The 20047-nt window shown below is 31.7% G+C and overlaps 1 protein-coding gene across 1 annotated transcript; it reads left to right on the top strand.

Moving 5' to 3' along the window:
- Positions 1 to 852: 852 nt before the first annotated feature.
- LOC110944997 lies at positions 853 to 3341 on the top strand. The gene is made up of 3 exons (XM_022186637.1): positions 853 to 1354; positions 1421 to 2521; positions 2758 to 3341. Exons 1-3 carry the CDS (start codon positions 853 to 855, stop codon positions 3339 to 3341), a joined length of 2187 nt encoding a protein of 728 aa, XP_022042329.1.
- The last annotated feature ends 16706 nt before the right edge of the window (positions 3342 to 20047 follow it).

Below are 20047 nucleotides of genomic sequence, written 5' to 3' on the forward strand. Positions count from 1 at the left end.
GACTTACCTGATTATAAAGAATCTGACCCATCTTACCAGATGCTTTTTCGATCTTTAGATTCAGATAGCAAGTTTTTCTTAAAGAATATTCGACGTTACAATTCAATGTTTTCCTTTACTTCTATGGGAGGAAAAGTGGATACTAAGATAAACAAAGGTAATGCTCCTTTTGTTTATAGAATCAGTGGTCAAAATGCGCATAGTATGGGTAGCCTTCTTCCTAAACCCGGTGACCAACCAAAGTTTTCTCAACTTTATATTTACGATACTGAGAATGAACTGTCCAATAGGAAGACCTTATTTGGGTATGTTATTTTATCAGCACCTATATTCTTAATCCAATGTTTTTTTTATAATTAATTATTTTTATTGTATTTTCTACCTATTGTTAATTATCTTTAATTTTTATACCAGGGACTCAACAACTCAGTCATCTTCCAGATCAAAAGAGCTTGACGATAAATTCATAAAGTATCTAACTGACATGTTAGATTCAAAAAATATGTTGGTAAAAACATATCGGATGGTTAGAAACCATCTTCATGAGAAACCCAATGTTTCTCTTAGGCTTCGGTTGATTTATCAGAGAGATAAAGATAGCAGGACTTACAATTTACCTACATCATCCGAAATTGTTGCTTTAATTGTTGGCGATGAAAATCAAAGTGTGGAACAACGTGATATTATTGTCGAAGAGCAGTCAGGAGTTCTTAAACGTATTAGCGAGTTACATCCTTCATACCTTGCTTTACAATATCCAATTATTTTTCCTTTTGGAGATGATGGCTATAGGATTAACATTCCTCATAGGGATTTTGGTCCAAACACAAGAAGACACGTCCAAATTGCACAATGAGAGAGTTCTTTGCTTATAGGATGCAGGATAGGGACAACAAATTCTCTCTAATCCTTAATGCGAGGAGGTTGTATCAACAGTTTATAGTCGACGCATACACAATGATCGAAAGCGAGCGGCTAAACTACATAAGATTTCAGCAAACCAAATTACGATGCGAATCGTTTAACAGCCTAAGAAGTGTTCAGCAAGGTGGCCAGACTGATTTGTCTCATACTGGAAAACCTGTGATATTACCGTCTTCGTTTACTGGTGGAGCTCGATATATGATGCAAAATTACCTGGATGCTATGGCTTTATGTAGGAATTATGGGTATCCTGATTTTTTCATAACTATTACCTGTAATCCGAAATGGCCCGAGATGGTAAGGTTTATTGGTGACACATCAGTTAAGCCTGAAGACAGACCCGACATTCTTTGTAGATTGTTTAAGATGAAGCTTGATGCATTGATAAAAGACCTTAAGGAAAAAAAATTTCTTGGCGATATTAATGTTGGTACGTGGAATTTAATTTTTTTTTTCACTTATGTTAATTGTATTTGCTAAATTTTTTTTTCGACAGTTGTTTACACCGTTGAATTTCAAAAGCGTGGTCTGCCACATGCTCATTTATGTGTTTTTATGAAAGCTGATCATAAGGTTCCTACTGTTGAACATATTGACCCTTTTATCTCAGCTGAGATTCCTGATAAAAATGAAGATCCTGAATTATATTCTCTGGTCTGTGAGTTCATGATTCATGGTCCATGTGGACAGGCTAACTTGAAATGTCCATGCATGGTAGGCAACCGTTGTTCTAAGAATTTTCCAAAGAAGTTTTTGGAGGCTACTTCTGTTGATTCAGATGGATTTCCGCTTTATAGGCGAAGAGACGATGGTCACACAGTTATTAAGAAGGGTGTCACATTGGACAACAGGAGCGTCGTTCCATACAACAAAAGGCTTCTTAGAAGATATCAGGCGCACATCAATGTGGAGTGGTGCAATCAGCCAGGTTCAATTAAGTATTTATTTAAATACATTAATAAAGGACCAGATAGAACCACTGTTGCTGTTATAGATTCAGACAGAGGGATTGAGGAGGAGATACCGAAAGATGAAATAAAAGAATATTACGAGGCAAGATATGTTTCTGCATGTGAAGCGAGTTGGAGAATATTTGCATGTGAAGTTCACTATCGGTATCCGTCTGTTATGAGGTTACCATTTCATCTTCCAGGCCAGCAAAATGTAGTTTTCAGTGGTGAAGATGATATTGAAGATGTGCTAAACAAACCACAGGTTAATTCTTCTATTTTTTTGGAGTGGATGAAGATGAACAAAAAACCAGAAACAACGAAACTTACGTATGTTGAGTTTCCATCAAAGTATGTATGGAAGTTAAAGGATCGTTGCTGGCAGCCGCGAAAAAATTATGTTGTTGTTGGAAGACTTTATTCAGTTTCTCCTTCGCTTGGTGAAGCTTATTACCTTAGAATTCTTCTAACCAAGGTCAAGGGTCCACGATCTTTTGAAGAAATTAGAACCTATGAGGGTGTTGTTTATCCTACTTTTAGGGATGCATGTTATGCGTGTGGCCTATTAGACGATGACAACGAATACATTGAGTGTATTAAAGAGGCCAGTTTTACAGGAAATGGTCATTATCTTCGTTCATTGTTCGGTACACTTCTTTTGTCTAATACTCTATCAAGACCAGAAATTGTTTGGGAGAAGACGTGAGAGTTTTTGTCGGAGGACATTTTATACAATATGCGGAAGGATTCTGGGTTTAGTGGTACAATTTTTTTTTAAAAAATTTCTACTCTTTTTTTTAACACATGAAGTTTTTTTTTATTTAGTTTTCCTTATTTTAATAAAGTTTGTTCTTAAATATATTAATTTAAATTTTTGTTGTAGGTTTTGCTGTCTCAGACGAGCGTTTAAAGAATATAACATTGTCTAAAATCGAAAACTATCTTATCCGTAATGGATCCAGCTTGCATAGATTCTCACCAATGCCTGTTCCAGATGAAGATTCTACATTATATGAGGCTAACCGTCTAATAAATGAGGAGCTTTCTTGGGATAAGGATGAAGTTAGGGTCAATAAGCTTCATAATTCTTTAAATGATGATCAAAGAGTAGTGTATAATGAGATTATGACTGCTGTTGGACGTGGGAAAGGTGGTGTTTTTTTTGTGTACGGTTATGGTGGTACAGGTAAGACATTTCTTTGGAAAACTTTAGCTGCTTCCATAAGATGCAATGGACATATTGTTGTTAATGTTGCTTCAAGCGGGATTGCATCACTGTTGTTGTCACGAGGCCGTACCGCCCATTCAAGATTTCATATTCCGATTAATCTTACTGAAGATTCCGTTTGTCATATCAAACCTAATTCTGAAATCGCTAATCTTCTAGACGAAGCCAAGTTGATTATTTGGGACGAAGCACCGATGGTACACAAACATGCTTTTGAAGCTCTTGATCGTACATTGTAAGATGTTTTTGTTAGGAAAAGAAAAAAATGGTTTAGAAAAATAATGGATTCTCGACATCGTCTCTATATTTAAATATTTCCTTTTTTATTTCTTCTTGTAATGCCTATAAATAAAGGCTTGTTTTCTAGGTTTTGTAGCAAGAATTATCAATAAAATTCAGTTCTTTGATTATCATTCACAACATGGTATCAGAGCAGAGTTTCTGATCCTTGGTGTGTTTACCCATTCAACCCAAACTCAAACCATAAAGATTCCAACAAATCAAAGTCAAAACCTAGAAAACACCAATCATCATCTCACGGCAGAAGGAAACAAAGAGGGAGCCAAAGTCACGTGAAGAGGAGCACAAAAGTCAATATTGGGAATAGCAACTTGGATGTGAAGGCAGTAATCTAAGGATTGTGGTTTGAATAATCAACAACTTCAATCATTATCACATCACGTGGCGGTTGTTTTTTATTTCAAAGGGCCGACAAGAATCTGTGGTACAAGTCAGAAACCCTAATCGACCTATCCAGAAGTCATTATAGTGGTGGCGGCGGAGATTTTGGATTCAGCGAACCCTAGTTTGGACGTGTTAATCCGAAAGTCAGCGAACTCAAACAAGTCAGCGAAATAGCGGATTTGTTTGGTTTTTAACGAGCGAAGGTGTTGGGCGAAATTATTCTGGGTTCACTTTAAACCTTGAACGCGAGTTCAAGTTGCCCGGCGTATTTGATAAATACGCCGGTAAGCGAACGTCAGTCTCTGGCGTCGTTTTGTTGGCGGATTTAAGTCACTCAGTTTGTTGGCGGATTTAAGTGTCCAGCGTTTACACAGCTGCCATGTCAGGAGATGATAGCCCAAACAACCGTACCAACCTTAATACCCCATCTCAAACGCCAAAACAAACCTTATCCGATAGCCTGAAGATCGGTATCAAGCTGAATAGTCAAAATTACGCTCTATGGGCTCGAATGATTCGAGTCGCTATAGGGGGGAAATCTAAAAGCCTGTTGAGCCATATTACAGGAAAACCTGCCCAACCAGATCCGTCAGATGAACAATACGAGCAGTGGGAACAGGACGATCTAGTCGTGTTCTCGTGGCTCATACAAAACATTGAACCAGGGTTAGCCGGTAACCTCACCGAGTTTCCCACTGCGAAGGCGTTGTGGGACGCATTGGTGGTTACATATAGCAGTGGGAAAGATAAACTTCAAACCTTCGATTTACACGTCAAAGCAAACGAACTCAAGCAAAACGGCTCCGCTCTTGAAGATTTCTGGATCAAGTTACAAGGCATTTGGGGAGAAATAGATCGAAGGGATCCGAATCCAATGACCTGCTCTGCTGACATAGCAACATATAACAATATCAGGTCTGAACAAAAATTATTCCAATTCCTGAATGCTCTTGATAGGAAGTTTGACCCAGTCAAAAGAGAAATCCTTCGGTGGGATCCCCTTCCCTCAGTTGAGCAAGCCTACGCAGCTGTAAGGAAGGAGATGGCACATCAAGGAATCCTTGGTACCATCTCTGAAACTTCTCAGTCCGGCGTGGCAGCGGGGCTTGTCGCTGGCGAAATCACTGAAATCGATGGACAGGGGTTAATCACGAAGGGACAACGGCGGTCAGACTTCACTGGAAAGTCATCATCCCGAATCGACAAATCCAAACTGAAATGTAGTCACTGTGATATGAGGGGACACACCAAAGAACAATGCTTTAAAATCGTGGGTTTCCCTGACTGGTGGAGTGACAACCACAAAACTAAGAACCCGAATCAAGAGGGGAAGGTTGTCATTGCCATAGGTAACAACAGCGATGAGAAGGATGGCGGCAGTAATGCTTCTAAAGAAATAATTAGTGTTCAAAATGAAGGCACATCTGAGGTTGAAGATCAGGATGGATGGACGTGGCACTGAGCATCCTAAAAGTCGAAGTATTACGTTCCAAGAAAAAAAACCCAAAAAAAAAAAACCCAAAACCAAAACCCCAAAACCAAAACCCAAAAATCAAAAACCCAAAAACCAAAACCCAAAAACCAAAACCCCAAAAAAAAGACCAAAACCCCAAAACCAAAACCCCAAAAACCAAAACCCAAAAACCAAAAACCCAAAAACCAAAAAAACCCAAAAAAACCCAAAAAAACCAAAAATCCAAAAAAAAAAACCGAAAACCCAAATCAAAACCTAATGCCAAAACCCAAATGGCCAAGTTGTTTTTCGACTTGAGGGGAACCCAAAACCAAAACCCAAAATTGGCTGCCATGTCGAAAGGCGGTAGCCTCAAAACCAATCCAAGTTGAATCATGGATATCCCATAATTCAACTTGAGGGGGAGTGTTAGGAAAAGAAAAAAATAGTTTAGAAAAATAATGGATTCTCGACATCGTCTCTATATTTAAATATTTCCTTTTTTATTTCTTCTTGTAATGCCTATAAATAAAGGCTTGTTTTCTAGGTTTTGTAGCAAGAATTATCAATAAAATTCAGTTCTTTGATTATCATTCACAACAGTTTTGAGTGTCTCCGATTCACGTAATTCTGAACTTCCCTTTGGTGGAAAGACTATTGTTTTCGGTGGTGACTTTAGGCAAATCTTACCGGTTGTACAAAAGGCACAAGGCAAGACATTGTACATGCCTCTTTATGTTCATCTTACATTTGACCAAAAAAACCAAAAATCCAAAAAAAAAAAAAAAACCGAAAACCCAAATCAAAACCTAATGCCAAAACCCAAATGGCCAAGTTGTTTTTCGACTTGAGGGGAACCCAAAACCAAAACCCAAAATTGGCTGCCATGTCGAAAGGCGGTAGCCTCAAAACCAATCCAAGTTGAATCATGGATATCCCATAATTCAACTTGAGGGGGAGTGTTAGGAAAAGAAAAAAATAGTTTAGAAAAATAATGGATTCTCGACATCGTCTCTATATTTAAATATTTCCTTTTTTATTTCTTCTTGTAATGCCTATAAATAAAGGCTTGTTTTCTAGGTTTTGTAGCAAGAATTATCAATAAAATTCAGTTCTTTGATTATCATTCACAACAGTTTTGAGTGTCTCCGATTCACGTAATTCTGAACTTCCCTTTGGTGGAAAGACTATTGTTTTCGGTGGTGACTTTAGGCAAATCTTACCGGTTGTACAAAAGGCACAAGGCAAGACATTGTACATGCCTCTTTATGTTCATCTTACATTTGATCCACTTGCAAGGTTTTAAAATTGACCCGTAACATGCGTTTATCTGTTGGAAGCAGTAGTTCAAACATTGATGAGATAAACGATTTTGCGAAATGGCTTCTTGAAATTGGTGAAGGCAATATTGGTGATGGTAACGATGGCGATTCAACTATAGAAATACCAAATGATCTTCTAATCACCGATTCAACTGATCCAATTCAAAGCTTGATTGACTTTGTATATCCATCAGTTCTTGATCGTTTTAAAGATTGTGACTACTTTTCTGAAAGAGCCATACTTGCTCCTAAAAATGAAGTTGTACATGGTATCAATGATCGTTTGCTTGCATTATTTCCCGGTGAAGAAGTAGAGTATCTTAGCTCAGATAGTCTATGCCCAACTGAGGAAATTAATGATCCATTACACCAAGATTTATATAATCGTGATGTGTTAAATAGTGTGGTTGTTTCTGGCTTACCCAATCATAGATTGGTGTTAAAGTTGGGTGTCCCAGTCATGCTTTTGAGGAACATTGATCAGCAAAATGGGTTATGCAATGGTACACGTCTTCAGATCACGCGTCTTGGTAAACGTGTTATCGAGGCTGAGATACTATCGGGAGGTAATGTTGGTTCAAGAACTTACATTCCCAGAATTAGCATGATACCGTCAGACAAGAAAATACCTTTCAAATTTCAATGAAGGCAGTTTCCCATAACCGTCTGTTTTGCGATGACTATTAACAAAAGTCAAGGACAGTCTCTTTCCAGAGTTGGTCTGTACCTAAGAGACCCCGTTTTCTCACATGGTCAGCTTTATGTTGCGTTGTCGAGAGTAAAGACAAGAGATGGCGTGAAGCTTTTAATATCTGACAAAGATGGAAGGCCAACGAATACAACTGTAAATGTTGTTTACAAAGAAATATTTGGAAAACTGTAGTTTAAAAATTAACCAATATTATCAAATTGTAACATTTGAAGTTTATTTTTTATATAAATTATTGATTTGATTTTACATCTTCATCTATTATAATTGTATTTAAGTTTTAGATTAGATTATTTAAGTATAATTATCATTTGCAATATTCGTTTACACAATTTTTGGTATTTTCTTCAAATATAAATATCACAATTTATTATAAAGTTTTGTAAAACTAATAATTTATATTACCCGTATTATTGAAAGTGATTTTATAGAGTTTTGTAACTATTATAGATCTTTAAGGGTACAATTTGTAATTATATTTTAATTTACTTCAAAATACGTGCTACTCAAAACAAAACCATCATATCACCTGCAACATCATTACCCATCAAGTTCACTTTCACCATCTCACTCGGTTATCTTTTCTTCACCGCCATTCTCTCTTAGGGTTTCAACCTTCATTGCTAACATCTTCTACAATACAATCAACAGCTACACTACAATCAACACAAGAAGGTATGTTCTTGATCTTTAATCCGGCTATTGAGAGGTTTTCCTCATATTGTTTTTCAATCTTTTGATTTAGATGTTATAATTAGAAGATTTTAAAATGTTTTTATGTTCAATCCACTGTTATACTTAAATTTCTTTAATAACAATCCGATTATCAATTTGATGTTATGTTTACAACAATTTCCCACTTTTTTATGTTTCTTAATTTCCTTTATCGTTGTAAACCGCAATTATTTTATATAAATGTGATTAATATTTACGTTCACAGATAATAGCTAAGTCAAACTTGCTTATTCATTGTAGGAATCAATTTATATGTATACTTTCAATCTTTATCAGTAATAAAATATTTCTTTTTTTTTTCAGTGTTTTTATTTTGTGATGTTATGATTTTATTTTTTGATCTAAAAAGCTGTTGATAATAATTTTACAGATATGGATCCAAAAACAAGTAGTTGTTGTTTCTTGAAGTTAATCGATCTTCATCATCCCACTAAACTGGTATTTAATTTATGTTATTATGTTTAAAAACAAAATATGTTGATACTTATATGTTTTTTGTTTCACATTATAGGAAATACCGAATGATTTTGCCAAATTACTGTGGGGAGAACAATTCCCATATGGTGATCGTATTATAATTTTTGCTGCTGACAACTTATGGATTGTTGAAATTGAAAAATATGGGTTGGGTCCTGTTTTAGGTGATGGTTTTGATAAAGTCGTTAAGGACAGTGGTTTACAAAAAAACGATTATCTGTTGTTCAACAGTATTGGACCATCTACATGGTATCTCGATGTCTATAAGTCATGTGTCTTGGATAACTCTTTTATTACTTCCATTAGAGTTGATGATGATTTCGTTGTAAGTACTCTATATAAAATAATTATTTGTTTATCTCAAATTTGTTATGTGAAAGTTTTGTTTAACATAATTGTTAACAAATTTACAGGTCATGCCGGACAAATTATGGGGACAGTTTTACGGCAGCATTTATAAAGGTGGATCAGCAACAGTTTATATCGGTGATAGGTTTTGGAATGTGAAGATGGAGATGTTGTCCGGCAAATGTGCTTTCACTGATGGATGGTCTAATTTGATTACCGATCTTGAATTAGAATCTCGGACTACTTTTCTTTTTACAATGTCTGGATATGAGGCTTTTGAGTTAGCCGTTTTTAATCATGAAACCGGTACTCAAATGTATTTCAAGAAGGTTGACGTTGTTGTGTTGGATGATCCTATTTACGGAGATGGTGGATTTGATTTACTGCTTGCGGTTAGTGTTATTATGCTTACAATACATTTTTTTTTCATAATATGAGGTAATTAGTTAATATTGAAGTTAAAATTGTTGTTGTTTTTTAATATTATTTTTTTTGTAGTCGGAACACAAAGAGAGGGTGATTACCAACGAAAGTGATGTTGATGAAGATCTTTGTGGTCATATAGTTGCTGAATCTAACCGGTTTTCATCTTCCTCTCATACCTATCAGTCCCACGTAAGTGTTTCACAATGTCCGTTATATATTATATACTGCTTCGTGTTCTATACTTATATTTTTATCATTTATTATTATTTAGAATGACCAAAAAGGAAAGTCAAAGATTATATTTGGTCACAAGACTATATCTCCAAAGGTTGTTTCTTATATACTGTTTTTATTTAATACTTAATTTATATAAATTTAATACAGCTGGTTATGTTAAATAATTTATGGTTTTGTAGGTTAATCCTAAGGTAAAATCTGACATTTTTGTTGGGGATAAAGTGCTTTTGACAAAGGTTGTTTATGTTATAATTATACATGTTTATATATATGGTTTTAACACTTATTGTCTCTTATTCAATTATGTAGGCTAAACCAAGGTGTAAGTCATTTAGATGCATGATATCTTCCGCCGCTCATGTTGGCCGTAAGTGTTGTACATTAGGGAAGTTCAAAGAAAATGATGTAATTAAATTCACCAAGAAAGCCGAAAGGAGACTGGTAAATTTTATAATATTATTTTTTTCCTTATTATATAACATAATACAGGAGACATAACTTATGACTAAACAAGATATTTAATCTGTTAATTTTTTTCTCAGCGTTTACCGACTGATGTTTCAAGCCATTTGTGTCTTTCTCTTGACAACCTGCACCATGTTACAATTCATAACGAAAAATGTGAACTACTTAAGTTGGCCACAAGACGCGAGAAGTCTGGGAAAAGTTTCAGGTATGGTTTTAAACAGTGGCCAGCTTTCTGGAAATTGAATTACATCGACTTCGGCTCCACTCTTTTCTTTACATACGTGAAGTCTTCTCATCGTTTGATGTTGGCCAAAGTCGTATCCAAGATCACAAAGAAAAGAGGCCGTTCGTGAATGTTGGTTATTATGTTATGTTAGATGGTTAAGTATGAATATTTAATGTGGTTTTATGGTTTGTTTGTTTTGAACATTGTGATACTACTTATGGTTTGTTAGACAACTTTTTTGGTAATATGTATTTGTTTTTAATATGCTTATGACGTGGTTATGTGAAATTCATGTTACGTTAGCATTTAACTTAATAAATAATAAATTAATAAAATTAACCAAAACATATTGTTGATTATCAAGATATATTTTATGTTTTTATTCAATAACATTTGACTATTATAACTCGTGAATCAAGAATCATTTTGTTTTCGTAATGATATTTTAATTTTAGAAACTTCCATATAATTGTAACAAATTAGAAGGGAATAATTACAATTTATTTCTGTCAATACATATATTTGGAAACATGTATCTTCATTAGTTATATAAGTTTTCAAAAGATTTGTAATAGCATTTAATTATTATATATTACTATATGTCTCATATATATATATATATATATATATATATATATATATACATAAATACATATTATGGAACTCGGTTTTCTGTATGATACCAAAATAGTTTGTTTTTATATCTAAAGTTGTCCGAATCAATTCAACTCAGCTGGTGTTGATTGTCGATTAAATCTACAAGGTAAGATAATTCAGTTGTGTATGTTTATTAAACCTATTATTCTTGAAGATCATATTATTTTTACATTTTTATAATATTGTTGTTCATATAACTGATAACCATGAATGATGTTAAATGTTCTTAAACTAATAAGAATAGATTATCACATGCTTGAAAACATTTCAGTATGTGTTTTAATTTATGTTTTTTAAGTAATCATATATTAAAACATTGTTAACAAGAATATATTATCACAAATCATTTTTTTTCATATATGATGTTACAGTAATCAACTTATATTATGACTGGAATAAAAAAATTAATTATTTTTTAAAATTTTTATTATATATATTTTTAATTGTTTTTTCTACGTTATATTTGTTTGTAGCTTTATAATATGGCTGAAAGTTCTTCCAGGTATTTTTTTTCTTTTTAATGATAGACTTTCTTGCGCAAAATACCCATTATCAAGTTATATTATATTAATATCTTAAGTTTTTCAATCAGTAGTAGAGAACCTTTCTTTTGTAGACACATGAATGGAGCGGACGAAGTTTTACTGGTATTATATAAATTCATACATTTGTTAAATTTAAATTTTAATCTTATGTTGGTATACAATTTAAAATTTCCTTATCTTTTATAAATAAGAATTATAATTATAAGTTATTTTGGATTACTTCTTTATTAGGCAATTCCTTCGGACGCTGCATCCAAATTGTGGGGTAACGATAAATCACCAAAAAATGTTATTATACAAACTCAAGATGGCCGAAAATTTAATGTTTCTATAAGTGAAGCCAAAGGAAAACATTTCTTTTTCCATGGTTGGTCAAATGTTGTTGAACATTTACAACTCAAAAAAGGATGTTTCGTGCTCTTCAATCCTTTTGATAAATCTATATTCAAAGTAACACATTTCATTAAAGGTGTGTTTCAAAGCTCTTTCTGGACATCGCAACTATCTACAACATCTATCTTTGTTGTAAGCTTATATTTTCTTTCATATTACTGATGTTATTAAATTTATGTTTTATGAACTGATTAATAAAGTAACATTTTTTTTATAATTTTTGAATATTTTTACAGCTCATTCCTGACTCTATACTGGCAAATTACTATGATTATACGTCCGATGATATAATTTCCATTATAGATGTAGGCAACAAAATCTTTAACGTCAAGATTGAAACGCTGTTTGGTAAAGTTGGTTTCACCATTGGTTTTGATGTTATTGTTAGTTTGTTTCACTTGGAGGCGGGTTGTTATTTAATATTCACAAGAGGTTTTGGAAATTATTTCCATTTAACAATTCTTGGAAAAATAGTGTTGAAATTAATTATGCTGATGTACAACTTGCTGAGGTAAGTATACATTTGCTTGCTTTTTTATATATTTAATTATCATATTACTATATGTTATTCTAATAAATGTTGTCTGTTATTTTTTAGACTATAGTTGCACCTATTGATGTAGTTGACGAGCCAGCTATTGATGAACAAGAAAATGTTTGTGTTTATAAGTTTCATCGTATGGCTTCTAAAGATTTTGTAAGTTTTAATATTATTTTAGGAAGTACTAAATATAAATAATTACATATTTTTTGATGCACATAGAAATACATTATTATTTTTTTATTATTCTTCTTATTAATTTTATTTAAAAAATAATACAGCGACTGCCTGATAATGTTTCAAGAATGGCTAAACTTGGTGCTGATTTAAAACCTACGACCGTCAGACTTTTGCATCTGCCTGAGCAACTTGAGTTTACCAATCCTACCAGACGTGAAAAGAGAGGAGAAGATTGGCGTTATGCTTTATCAAAATGGTCCAAATTCATGAAACGTGCGCGCATTAACGAGGGTGATACGGTTTACTTTTCTTTTGATAAAACTCATCAAGTCTTGAATGTTGACTTCGTTGTACCTCACCCAAAAAAGAGTAGGGATTAGTTTTTTTACATTTAGGTTTTGGATATTTTGTTTTCGTATGATATACATTTACTTTGTGATTTTTAATAGTTTTTAAATTTTTATTCATACACCTTATTCGTCATTAAAGTTTTCTTTTATTAAAATTTTCGTATATATTTATTTGGTGTGAAAGATAGATTAACAACACGTGACTATTCACGGGATATAACCTACCTTGATTACTTAATTACTTTTCATGAATTGAACATTAACCATTTGTTTGGTTATATTCTGTATTTTACGAGACTAAGTTGATTACTTAATTACTTTTCGTGAATTGAACATTAACCATTTGTGGTTAAATATTATTTACTATTCAGTTACAAGTCTAAATTTAATTTAAGAAATATTGTAATTTTGACAATTTTTTCCATTCAGTTACATTTATAAACTTATTTATAAAAAAATCATATTTTTAGAAATTCTATTTTAGTAATCAAACACTATCTTTTATTTTCGAAACTAATAAATTTTATATTCTTTTCATATTTAATGTAATTAACTTGGTTCCAATTCATTTTAGTCATCTTTTATTTTTTACTTCATTTTGTTTTGTTACAATACATATTTAGTACATCTTACATTCAACTTATATAAACAATACGAATCACATATAAACATCAACAACTTATTATCCGTGAATATATCTACTTAAACATTTATAATCAACAACAGTTTATAGATGATACCAACGTTAATTAAATACAAAAATATGCTATCTGGGTTGATGATATAAGACTAATTGTCTTTAAAGTAAAACTTCCAAATAACAAAATAAAACATCATAACCACTGCTTACGTGTTCAAAACAAAATTAACATAAAATAAGTAGCATAAAAGAGTCATGAATGTTGCACACAAAAAGATTCATCATTAGAGTAGTTGTTAACCTGCATTAACCCCATCCACGTGTGATAAAATCAGGAGATTTCCTGATGTTACAAATGTGAAATGCATTGTGTGACCCAAATTAATGCCATTCTCCCTCATGAACATCGGCCAACCTTCGATTGCATACCTTACACGATCTCCATTCTTGTGTCGCCTCAGATTTATATCGATGGTTTTTCCATTCATGTTTGTTACTTTTAACTCATGCACTTTATTTCTGAATCCGGCAAATCTTACAACATTAGCAGGCATTCTCTGCATAAATTCCATAATTAACAAGTAAATTATGCATATGCATTTTATAGTATTTCTATTTATTATTGACTATGTTAAAAAAGACATACCAAGCGGTTTTCTCCTTTTGTTTTGAATTCATATTTACCACTTCCGTCTACAGTTTTTTTCCTTGAAACAACCTTTCGTTCAACATCCACTATCTTCAAAGCATTATCATTTCTCTTTCTTTTTTCGTTTACCTTATTTTTTAAGACATACATTATATTTAGACTAATATCTTAATTTATAAAAATATTGATCAATCAATGTTATTATCTTATCATATACTTACCAACCGATTTTGAGATTTCTGTCCAACTGTTTTGACGTTTGGCATTTCAACTTCTGTTCCGCATATCAGCTCCTTACTGTCCTCCGCATGACAATATGCCTCAACCTCTTTTCCTTTCTTCTTTAGCTGTTAAGAGAAACACTATCTTTAGATAAAAATAGATAACGATTATTAACTAAATATGTCTACATATATTCAATAAAAAAAACATCTATTATTATGTTTGAAATAATTACATCATCTTTTGTTGTTTGGTTTTTCTCTTCTCTCATCCAAATCTTTGTTTCTTCTTCTGACTTTTCTTTTTCAGCAATGTTTTTATTCACCACCTGTTTGTTACTACCTTCATTAATCTGTCAATGATAGTTAATAATATTAAAAAATCTGATGGTAATGTATTTTATTCTACATAAATGTCAAGTTAGTACCTCTGAAATCAACTGATCTATCGAGTCATCATCATCACAGAATGTCTGTTATATAATAACATATATAAATAAGTCCTATTTATTAGTAAACAATTATAATTTAGTTGAAAATACTTACAAACTGAACGTTTTGGTAGTAAGTTTCTTTAGGTATTTCCATTAGAGACTCATCTTCACTTTCTTCTTTGTTGGTCAAAACAACCTCAACTCCTTGACGATAAATTTTTAAGTCAAATGTTTTGTTGTCCATCTTCATCAACAACAATATATCATCATCTTCAATCCCAATATCATGAAATAACTTCGGACAACCTTTTGTAAACACATAATTATCATTTATTTTTTCAGTCTCAACTTTCCAAATCTGACCTGCTGCACATATGTTATAATAATCGTTGACTGGCGTGTAAGAAAAATATTTTGTCACATAAGCTTCTGGAATAACCTGAAAAATTATGTAGCATTTTATTCTCAAGTATATATATAAAGCATTTACATTACAACTATAATAAAGAAATACTCTCATTTATATAGATACTTACTATTATCTTTAAAACGCCATAACGGTTTACTGTTAACAAAGATTCACCACATATGTTATCGACGAAACAATCCATTTCAATATTTTTATCTTCCATTATCCTTAAGCGCAAGAACATCTGTTTTGTCAAATGAAGATCCCTTACAACATTACTCCATCCGTCAGTGATAACAGATTCCCCGCTTAAACTTCTTAAATAAACTGTCCAACTTCTTTGACTTTCATGATTTATCATTACTTTAGTTCTTTGCCAATAATCACCATACACACTCTTAGCAAATTCAATTGGCAACACCTGTTGTTAAATTTATGTTTTAGATACTATGTAACACAATTTATATATACTTTTTTGTACTATTTGTAGCATACCAGTTTCAACGAGAAATCTTCATCTAACACAGTTAAGCATGACCAACTCATTTTTATATACCTGTAACATACCATATACTGTTATGAACGTTTACTATTCAAATTGAATGCATAGATATAACTCTTAAGGTATAATAGATACACATTATTTTATATATATATTTCTTTATATCAATAATGATCGTAATTCATGATGTATATAAAATCTGTTTATGTATACTTTAAACAATAACAAAGGAACTGTAATCACATGAATTTATTTGATTTCAAGTAAGTAAATATATACTCAATTTCATTGATTCATTTAGTTGATCATATATTATTATATACAAGGAAATACAATAGTGTCTGACATCAATGTAATCCTACTTCAATATAAGTGATCTAAAAATATTTTCAATCTTAAAATTTATTTCATACTAATAACCTATTCAATCATCAAAATAAGAATATTAACCAACTAAATTATATTTGATCACAAGAACATCCACAAAATATATCAAACAAATAACATTATTATTCAAAATTATATACTTTGATAAAACATGCAATAAAATCTAATCCCTCTAAGATACACATAACATACACAGCATTGACGTCTAAATTTTCAATAATAGCCGGAAATAAACACCTTACAGTCAACAAAAACAATCGTCAATCATAAGTTTTATTTTATACTTATAAGATATTCAATCAATCAAATAACAATCTTAAAGCATAAATTCTATTTTTTAGAAGAAGATCCACAAAATATATCAACCAAAACACATTATTAATCGGAATTTTATACTTTAAAACACATGCAATAGAATCAAATCCCTATTACATACAAGTCGCCGGAAATATTTTTAACCGGAGCTCTATAATGTTTACCTAACATAAACAACATTCAATTTCGTCAAATTCTAAACCCTATTTCATGACAAATTTGTTAATCATCACCGGAAACAAGCCTGTTTAGTAACTAAAACAGAAAATTTGCTTCAACTGATCGGAAAAAAAATGTGTAAATCAAACCTTAGATTGCCGTCCAGGTGATCGGAAATCAATTGGATAAAGTAACTTTACCAATTTCTTCAACCGTCGATTATGGTTTCTTGAGCCTTGTGAGTGAGGTTGATAGGGTTGAATGAAGGTGACTTGATATGTTATCATTGTATATTAGATTTAATAATTTATAATTATTAAAATTATTATAATATTTTATATGATATATCCGTTCTTTATTAAATTTAAATATAATATTTAAGTTAAGTAGGTAAAATGTTGATTATAATTGTATCTTTAATTATTTTTCAATGATTTATGTCAATATTTTACATAAATAAATATATGTTATTTTGAAACACCTTTTTCTTCGATGTTTAATTTAAATCTAATATTTCCAATAAATATACAAGTATAGTAACTAATACAAATTAATGTACTTTAATGAAAGTATTACAATTTGTTATTGCTATATGTTATATTTTACATAAATAAATAGTTAAAATCAGTTTTGATTATATTGTATTTTTAATTTTAATTTTTCAATTTTCTCTTATAAATACATACTCATAATTTTTTCTTTCATTCTATGTGCTGCAGTTCTATTTGACTGTTAGTCTTCTGTCTGGAATTTCATTTTTTGGTTAACATGTATCGTCATGGTCCGTATTTTATCAAAACTATACTTGATCCGCTATCCATTCAACAGGTACATAACTTTGATTACTTTTTTTTAAACTAATTTTTTGTATTGTTTTATCCTTTTTTTTGAAATATATTTTCCGTATTTTTATTTGGTTTTCAGGCAATACCTATATGTATGAGTAGATTTATATGGATGAATAAGTTAGAATCCTCAACTGTTAGTCTTAAATTTGATGAAACACATTCATGGTGTGTTGTTATTAAATTAATAGAAGATGTTTTCTACTTTACGGATGGATGGTCTGAGGTTTTAAACTACTTTGGCCATGGATATTTCTTTATTATTTTCAACTACCTTGGTGATCGTACTTTCAAGTTCAAGCTCTTCTGTCATGATCCAAATCAAGAGTGGGGGAAACCGTTTTGTAAAATTATTCAAAATCCTTTACAAAGTCCAATGGTATATAATTTTATTATAGATTTTTATTTTTTTATCCATTTATTAATAACATAATACTCATCAATTTGTAATAATTGATTTTTTTACAGGTTATACCAGATACTTTTCTTTCTAAACATTATGATTATCCTTTACCAGATAATAAGGTTATACTTAACGTTTCAGAGAATCATAAATGGGAAGTCTGTATTAGAAAGATTGGTCGAAATTACTGTTTTGCTGATGGCTGGTTTAAATTTATTGAAGATCTAAGGTTAAACCCTGGGGATGTATTGTGTTTTAAAATTAACGACGTGAAACATTTTAATATTACCATATTCAATAAACACGGTCGTCAAGTTTTGTTAAACAACACTCCTTTGATTGAGCAAGAATATGAACATATTAGCAATGTTGAAGGTTATCGACAAGTTAGTGATGATCCTAACTATCCTTTTTTTGCAATGACAGTAACTAATGAATTGGTAATATACTATGCTGTTTTATGTTTATTTTTTGTTAAATTTTACTATTTTTCATTTAATAACATTTACATATTCTTAATGTTCTTACAAAATGTAGATTCTTCCCAAATTGATTACTGACTTAAGTGGGTTAAATGAGTTTTCTGAAGTAAAGATCAAAGTTATTAAAGAAAATACTTGGGTTAAGAATCTTCGTACACACAATATTGATGGTCAAAGAAGGTTTGTCAATCAATTTATTATCTTATTTATTTTGTATCTTTTACCCTATTTCTATATGTATTGCTAACAAAATTTTTCATATTTTATCAACCATAGGTACGGTGTTGTTGGATGGCAAGATATACTTGAAGCTGAACATATTTCCTTAGGAGATTATTGTTTTTTCAACTGGTCTAAAACGAATTCCAAGTTATTGGTTACGAAACTTCAGCAAGCATGAGTGCTACAGTAATAGACTTTCAGTTTTTATTTAAAATCCTAAAAAACATATATCTTACATTTATTTTTCTATCTCCCTTGATTTACGTTTGTGGTACAATGCTTTTGTTTTTTTAGTATTTTAAATTCAGATTTCCCTTATAATTTTATCCCTACAGTCCGTTTTTCATAACTAATATAAATCAATTATATCAGAAGTACACACATGTCATTTATCTATACACCTTATTCATCATACAATTTTTCGTTTATATATAGATTTGTATATAATCTTTTTGTTTACAAAGATAGATTAACAACCCGTGAGTATTCACGGGTTATAACCTAGTTAACTTTATATATGCAGAAAAACAAAGTTTTCCAAGGCGTTATCATGACGACTGGTTGGTGCATTGGAAGACGAGACACGACAGGCTCTACTCCAACAAATCGGATACAGTCGCTAAAGTGGTGGAAGACGTTAAATGTCACACCCCGATTTCCGGTGGGCCCAGACTTAGGGTCACTTGGCGGTCGAATAACAGTTATCACAATTTGCAGTGGAAGTATAGAGATATCCCAAAGGTAGGATCCAATAAAATGCGCTTGAGACTATTTGGGTCTTTTCGTGGAGTCGCAAATTCCATGGTTTAAAACCAAGCACTAATGAGCCTATTTCGTTATTCGCCACCTGTAGATTAATCTTTAAAAATACGTCAGCTTTGGCTGGTAAATACAATTAACCGACTCTTTTGAAAATCTTTTCAAAATATATTTGATACCATTTGGTATATCGCTTTTAAATAACTTGGGACAAACTATATCTCTCGTTACCACTTTTACATGCTTGTCATTACAGTTGGGGACTGGAAACTAAATGCCGATACATGACTAATTGACACACCACATTTTTAATACAATAAAAATATAACATTAGTGTTTGTCAGGTGTATGCCTACACCCCACGCTTAGGTCGTGACCATTTGCAATTAATGAGTCGTGATATCCAGAACACGGTCGTATTAACCCCCCTCCAATGTTTAGGTTATCAAGTAAAATGGATTAAAACAGGTTATTTGAGTTTCTTTGACATCATTTGCCCTTTATTCAATACCCAACCAAGTCCGCTACGAGGCACGGATAATCCCACTAGTTATAAATAATTAGACATATTATGTTTTTACAAGAGTTAAATGCCTTTTTAGTCCCTGTTGTAATCAAAGTCAAAGTCAAGATTGAAGTCAAAGGAGGAAAAAGTCGCTAATAGCAATCTGTCTCTCCTTGCTCAATCCTTGTTTTGACTTCTTTGACTGTAGTTAGTCTATTTTATGTTTTTACGTTAGTTGTATTATGTGGAGTAATTAATTACA

Source organism: Helianthus annuus, chromosome 6 (assembly GCF_002127325.2).
Source record: "Helianthus annuus cultivar XRQ/B chromosome 6, HanXRQr2.0-SUNRISE, whole genome shotgun sequence".
NCBI classification, from domain to species: Eukaryota; Viridiplantae; Streptophyta; class Magnoliopsida; order Asterales; family Asteraceae; genus Helianthus; species Helianthus annuus.